General features: G+C 38.5%; 2 protein-coding genes across 2 annotated transcripts in view; one reads left to right on the top strand and one right to left on the bottom strand.

The window, feature by feature from the left end:
- Positions 1–1,300: 1,300 nt before the first annotated feature.
- Positions 1,301–3,200, top strand: LOC137970970 (uncharacterized). Its single transcript, XM_068817655.1, has one exon. It carries the CDS (start codon positions 1,587–1,589, stop codon positions 2,442–2,444), a length of 858 nt encoding a protein of 285 aa, XP_068673756.1. The 5' UTR covers positions 1,301–1,586; the 3' UTR covers positions 2,445–3,200.
- A 179-nt stretch (positions 3,201–3,379) lies between these two features.
- The window catches only part of LOC137970969 (sun domain-containing protein 1-like), a 23,135-nt gene continuing 19,014 nt past the window's right edge, over positions 3,380–7,500 (bottom strand). The window contains exons 14-15 of the mRNA XM_068817654.1: positions 6,905–6,997; positions 3,380–4,048 (exon numbers count right to left, since the gene is read on the bottom strand). Coding sequence (XP_068673755.1) covers positions 3,917–4,048; positions 6,905–6,997 — 225 coding nt within the window. The 3' untranslated portion in view covers positions 3,380–3,916. The remainder of the gene's footprint in view (positions 4,049–6,904; positions 6,998–7,500) is intronic.

Genomic DNA, 7,500 nt, shown 5'->3' on the forward strand with positions numbered 1-7,500 from the left:
ATGTATGCCTCGAGTTGTATAAATGTTTAAAGAAAGACTTATGTATTTGCAAGATGTTGTCAGTGTTTATTTGGGAACAAGTTGGATATTTCCACATCTAGTTGTATCTATAGGCCCTATGCAAAAATGGCTGTCAGCCTTACTGACCTCGTTCTTGAGTTAAAAAAAAACAAAAGAATATTTCATCTTGAACGAGGCTAGTCAGGCTAATTTGAATGCAGACAAAAGAACATTAAAATGGCAGGCATTTTTGCACAAGGTCTATATGAAACAAGTTTTACATATCAAGAAGAAGTCTTCTATATAATAAGGAGAAGTTTTATATATATTAAGGAAGTGTTTTTGTCGGTTTTGGCGCGTCATAAATAAATGAATTCATTTTTTTATCGGAATAGGACCAAAGCGGGAGATTCGCTCTCTTCTGACAACAACTTCTTTTGCGAGACTGAAATAGCACGCGTGCTAACGGCGTATTTGAACTTGAACGCTATAAGTACCGGTACTTGTAGCGTTCAAGTTCAAATACGTCGTCTGCTCGCAGGCTAGACTGAAATGTATAAGTGTGGCAATCTGGCAACTGTTTTTATCCTTTATAGTCCAGTTTTCTTGTATCTAATGTTGTTAAAGTTCTGGTGGTATTGAAAGCCTCTGTGCTATTTTAACCACTAATTACAACGCGTATTGATTCATCGCTTTTTTTTTTAAATCTTCATGTTATTTGGTTTCTTTAAAGTTATTTTCTTTAAATACAAGGGCCATACTAACGAAGTTTACCGTAGAATACGCCCCGCTGTATTGGATTTCGTGCGAGCCACTACACAATGGAAGTTTTAAGAAGTCTTATCGGCCCGATGCTTTTAATTTAAATGAAACCAATACATGAATTTGGCGTTGTCTCCTATGATTTCCCAAAGTTTTGTCACCTTTCCAAACTCTTTTGTGATTTGCTATCTTTGGCGGAACATAATTAAAAGACAGTTTCTCTATCAAATATCATAGTTCAATTTATTTAATGTTTTTTTTTTGTATACATATTGCCGCTGCGCTCGACTTAACAAACTGTAGTTAATCACCAAAATTAAATTTCCTTTTCAAGGGGCTTATATTTAGTCGTTTGTCAAGTTAAAGAAAAGTGTGATTCAGTCTCGCATCAGTCGTTGTTTTAATAAAGAAAATTAAACATGTAAGAATCAATTGTTCTTTTATGAAAAGCAGGGAACACATTTGAACACGAATAGTCAAAGAAAACAATAGATTCAGTATATTAGTTGACCCTCTTACTGTCTCCTTTATATCAAAGGTGTGGCTTTGTGAAAATCCACGCTACAAAGTAGAACAACGACGGTGATTCTTCGATTCGACCACAAGACGTCTCCTGCGGAGGTTCGGCCACTCGAGTTTCGATTGGTTAACGTGACAAGGTAACCAGGGGGCAGATAATAACATTACAAGCGTGTTTCCCAAGGAACAAGTGTTTAACATAAATCGGGTTCGATTGAACTAGGGAATGATTTCTGGTCAAACGTCATTTAGGCTGCCAGACTTTCAGTCAGACGTTTACATTTGAGGGCAAATAGTGGCAAATTATGGCAGCTTTGCCCAGAGAGAGCTTACAAGTTGAACCAGCCGTGAAGGCATCTGCGGCGAACAGGGACCTCAAACAAAAGAACAACCGCGCTTCACATAACTGGCAAAGGGCGAAAATTGCTCTGGAAAGAGAAAAACAACGATGGAAAAAAGAGAATTTGGATGACAGGAACAAGTTGCTGAAGCAACGACAAGAGTTGCGGAGCACGTCGCTTTCTTTAACGAAATCGAATTCTGAGAGCCCCTCCGAAGATGAAGGAGCAGTTTCTACACAGCAAGTCAGACGACAAATGTCGCTGAAAGATGTTTACGACGCTTTGATCGCAGCACAACGAAAAGAACAAGACGACTCTTCCTCGGTTAGGAGCGTAAAATCGGACTCGACGGTGGTAATGTCTTCGACAGCAAGCTTCGAACGAAAGCGAGTGGGACGCAAGTCAGTTAGTTTTTCGCTCCAAGGACTGCAGAAGGCAAACAGCAGCCTGCAAAGTAAATTACAGGCTCTTGAGATGGCTCAACAAGGTTCGGCTGTTGATAACGAAATCCGACCGCATTCTGGTTCGCCAGCGAGTCATTTTGATTTGACCGACGAAGAACGAAGTTTAGGGCCAACGCTAAGATTACCACCGTCCCATCTGCCGCCTATAGCGCGAGGCGTAAATTTCAAACCTCGAGTTAGGAACTTTAAAAAAGATCAAGCATTTATAGCGCGACAAAACGTCAAAGAGAATACACTTGATGACATTCGCTACTGTCGATACTTGAGAAAAGTTGGCCGCTCACGACCAGATTCGTGTGATACAACGAGAACTCAGCATCATCACTACCGACTCTCTCGCCTAAATACCAAGCCGTGAAAAAACTGAAAGGACTCGGCTTCCAGCTATGTTAAAGATCTTGTTTTCAGAAAAGCAAATGAATAAGGACACGACTAATTTGACTGCAATGATCATTGTCGATCACAAACACAGGAGGTTCATTTGCATTTTACTAGAATTTTCTGAGTCGAAAGTTTTCGACATAACAACATTGTAATTTTCTCTTCACTTCGTAGTAGTGAAGTGAAATGTCTTAGAAGGAAAAACGAAGGATGAGCAAAGATGGCCGGGAGAGAAGAACCGTGCGCGCAAAAGGAAATGTTCAGGATTCGCTTCAGCAGTGAGAAACGTAGAGAAAATTGAAGATCACGCGTCATGATACATGTACCTATATACACGAGAATAACTTTAAATGTTCGTTTGAAAGCAAGGAACACGGAGAAAGAGACAGGGTCAGAATTTAAAGGTTAATGGTAATAAATTAATATTCAAAAGTTCTAGAAAAAAAGTGGAGCTGCTTTTCTTGTCGGAACAATAAGAGCATTTAATCTGCGTTTTAATAGAAGTGCCCCGATAATGCGACTGACATAAATTAAGGCATGTTTTTGACATCGAGAAAAGAAAGCCGTCATGTCCGCAAATATTGCGCTTTTTGCAGTATGGAATTGGTGATATTGACGACAAATTAACAGAGTACATAAATTACGCACACACGAAAATAAGCAATTAAGAATCGCATATATTACATGATTTCGTGACTTCATGGAGCAAAACATGTATTTGTGAGGCATTACCCGAATAAAAAAAAAAACAACAACAATAAAGTCTTTGTTTTGCTATGAAAGGCATTCTAACCCCAAATTGCTTGAATTTCACCGCCTAACATGCGTAAATTGCTTTTTCAAAGAATGCTAACGCGTGGTCCAGATAAATGTGCCAATTAAAGGCTACTATATAGCTTTCAGTGGTCACGTAAACACGAATGATGACGTGCTTCGTTTGCAATTAGCGAAATATTCACTTGCATCAAAGTAGCTTGCCTCAAAACAATAATAAACACATTCACATCGGATTGGCATTTCGCGCGGCCATTTTTCGAAAGTATAGCCAAAACGATAACCGACAACCCCAGAGTTCTGGACGCGAAATAAAAGAGCATAAAGCCTCTCATGTATTGGGGCTCTCTTTACCTTCAATAAGCCACAAAGTAACACAGAAAAAATGTCAATATTTAATTTCAAATCAAAAATTCAATTCTTTGGAACGGTGTTGTTTTTATGTAGCCTATTGATGTTATCTTACACTAAAGGTCGTGGACACTTTTGTCTTATGGACAAGAAAGAAAAACGCATTTGCGATTCACCTGTTTCAAAATAATCTTCCCTGGCCCCAGAATTTGTCCTTCTGGTGACCAGCAAATACGACGAATGCGGAAACCCAGAGGTTTCATAACATTATACTTATTGAATAGCTATTTATTACGGATAAGGATAGTTTTTGAGCGTATTGTGTTACTTTTCACTGTTGCTGTGTTTATAAGGGTCGCCATGGACCCGGAATCTGTACAAACAAGTGTAAGACGGGTTACCGTAGTTGGAATGGACTCTAAGTTCAACAAATCGAAAGTTTGACAATGGAGAAACCTGTAAAGAAATACAGCAAAAAAGTTCTGGAGTTAACTACGAGGACACTATTACTTGACATGGCGGACAAAATTACTCAATGCAAATTGTCGAGGAAGAGGGAATTTTTTCCTCAATGGTTGGCTGAGTTAGAGGTGGTTTTTCGCGTTACGTCATAGCCGCCATGTTGGAGGACGAAAACAAAAGATCTGTCATTTGCTCCTTTTGTTTGTTCATCAGTAGTTGTACATTATCATCAATACGCGCAGCTAAATGACAAACTGCCGTTTGTAAAACGCGCCTCTTTGAGGGCTGAAAATACATTTGCCGCCCTGATACTGATTGGCTGCAGAGATGTCAAACAACTTCGCTCGGCCAATGAAATTGTCCTATTTAAGTGCGACGATTACTTCTAGATTTGGTCTACAACCCGCACTTGAAATATATACATTTCTTTCATTCTCACAACCTTCGTTTGTATACACTGACGGACATTTCCATACCATAGTTTCATGCTACATCTCTGTTAAACAATTTTTTCTTATTAAATGAATCGGTACGATTTGGTCTTGTGTATTGATAATAATGATAATCAAATGACTTTAGTGTGGCATATAGTTTTATTTGTGTCTCTCGTACCATCATCATGTTTGCACCCTCGCAAATGGCGAGGCGCAAAATGATGCTACTCGGGCCACAAATAAACTATATCTCCTCCAATAGTCATGTGATTGTCCTATTACATAATAGTTATGTCTCTCTAGAGATTGATTGCAAACCGATTGGTCCTTAGATTGCTACACGCCAATAAAAGTAAGCCGTCCTGATTTGCATACAGACGAAAGGAAAGGAAGGAACTTTAATTTATTTGTCTAGTCGTTCTGGCGCTTGAGCACTAGCTGGGGACATTGTCAACTGAAATTAAAAATTAACGCAACTGAATCGGGAGTACGATCATCCCAATAAGTGGTTTGCAACCAATCTCTAGAGACACAGATAACAATGCTGCAATGTACAATTGCTGGTGGATGAACAAAAGGAGCTAATGAGAGATCGTTTGTTTTTGTCCACCAACATGGCGGCGATAACGTAACGTGAAAATAATAATAATAATAATAATAATGATAATAGTAATAATAATAATAATAATAATAATAATAATAATAATAGAGCGAGTTTCAATCGAGTGTCGTAAAACCAAAACCAAAGTAATTACGTTGGCCAATCAAAAAGGACGGAGACAATCCAGTAAACCAATCAAAACTCGAAGTAATTACTCGTAGCCGACACAAAGCGCGGGAAAATGTGCACGCGCAAGCGACGATTGGTTTTGGTTTCACTTCTGATTGGTAGGGAAAATGGCGCGAGAACTTTCAACCAATCACTGAGTGAAGTAATGCAAAACCAAAGCAATTTGCTAATTACTTTCGACACTCAATTGAAAACCGCTCTAATAATAATAATAATAATAATAATAATAATAATAAACTTATATAGCGCATGCTTCATGACAGAATGATCACATGCGCCTTATGTAAAGAGATTTAACATGATTTAGCTTCGCGCTTACTGCAAACGGCAGGTTGACATTTGCGTTAAGCCGAACATCAAAGTAACTGGTTTGATTTTATCGAATCGTGTATCTATAAATCGTTGAATGGTCTCTATCCGCAATATCTAACGAAACTCCTGGTGCATCGGAAATCAACTAGGTCTTAACGCTCGAACATTCTAGACCTGCTGATGCAGCCAACTTGTAAAACCAAAACATACGTTGGTAGAGCCTTATCCGCATGCGCTCCAAAGATTTGGGACACTGTTCCTTTAAAAATACGACCGTCCAGTACGGCTTTGTTGTTTAAGAAAAAAATCAAGACTTTTCTTTTCACTAAATTTATTGAGAGTAACTCTTTCTTGTATTCGCAATGTTGTTTATAGATTCTAGTTGTTATGATTGTTGCTACCTTTTTAATTTGTAAGATCCTTGATGTAATCTGTAATTTTTAGCAATACATATTTTAAAGCGTCTCGAGCAAATAGTGGATGTGTGCGCTATATAAATGAACTATTATTATTATTATTATTATTTTCTTCCCTGTTAGAGAGAAACAAGTCAAAAATAAGAGACTTTTTCATGCCTCTTGCTGAGCAGCCGGCTGTTTCCCACCCGTGATGTTAAATCTCTCTAAATATGGATGAGCCCCACCTGTCCGATCTGAAATTCCACCGTGCCATAAATGCAAACTCCGAATCTGGATTGAAGTAGCCTCCAACGCAGTCGTCTTTCAGTTGATCATGTAAATTGACCACAGTACATAGACTCTAAAAGCTGACGTTTCGAGCGTTAGCCCTTCGTCGAATTCGCTCTGACGAAGGGCTAACGCTTGAAACGTCAGCGTTTAGAATCTCTGTACGGTGGTCAATTTACATGATCAACTCCGTTGATAAAACCAAATTTTTGTATACCCTAAAAACGACTGCGTGAAGGTCAACGTTCCTTTCTTTCCTTGCTGATCAAACCTCTACCCGTTTGAAGTTTTTTCTTCAACTTTTCCTCACAACAAGATTGTCACGCAAATATTTCAGATCATGACAGTTGTTAACGCTACTTGTGCAGTGAGGTAAAAAAACCCCTGAAAGATACAGGCTTGAACGGGATTTAAGCCCCATATCCACGCTGAAATTCTCCTAACTGATCTCTGCGCATTTCATTAAAAAGCAGTTTGGAGAATTTGTTAAAGAATCAAAGTGTTTTCTTATCATGGATGAGTTTATAAATTCTTGAAACCGTTCCTGTTCATTTTGTATGAGTCAAGTGAAGAGAAAATTAATGTTTGTCTCCCTTCAGACTTAACCTGGAAAGGGTTAAGCACTCACCTCAACTGGAAAGTTCTGAAGAGCAGATCCTACGTGATCGTAAACATATTCACCAAGCTTTGTTTTCTCTTTTCCATGAGCATCACTCCACCCCTAAGAGAGTGAATTCAAACAAATACGAATAAACTCTTTCATTAAATCTCCAGATGTCATGTTATTTGGTGCATTTCTGGACATAAATTTAAATCATATCACAGATGTCCTGGGCCCTGTTGTTCGAAAGCCGATTAATTTAATCCAGGATTAGCGTAAACTTTTGTTTCATGTTTTCAACTTTTTGGTTAAAGTTTCTTTTGCTTATTTTTGTTTTTCAAGATTGACTTCTTCTACTGTAGAGTTTTGCCGAATATCAGCGTTCAACAGCATTTGGGAGTAGAGAAAAAAACTTCTTGGTTAATTTTTAATCTGGGATTAGTGTTAATCGGCTTTTGAACAACCGGCCCCCAGTGGAAACTGTATTTAACACTTTGTTGTCAAAGAGAATTCAGAGGAAGGCTTCACTCGTGTCTCGGATACAGACATTCAACGTCACAAAGTGTCCCCCAAATTCTACCCCTCAAGTAAGGATAAACTCTGTGCCCCAACTTTGACAAAAG

Source organism: Montipora foliosa, chromosome 9, assembly GCF_036669935.1.
Source record: "Montipora foliosa isolate CH-2021 chromosome 9, ASM3666993v2, whole genome shotgun sequence".
NCBI classification, from domain to species: Eukaryota; Metazoa; Cnidaria; class Anthozoa; order Scleractinia; family Acroporidae; genus Montipora; species Montipora foliosa.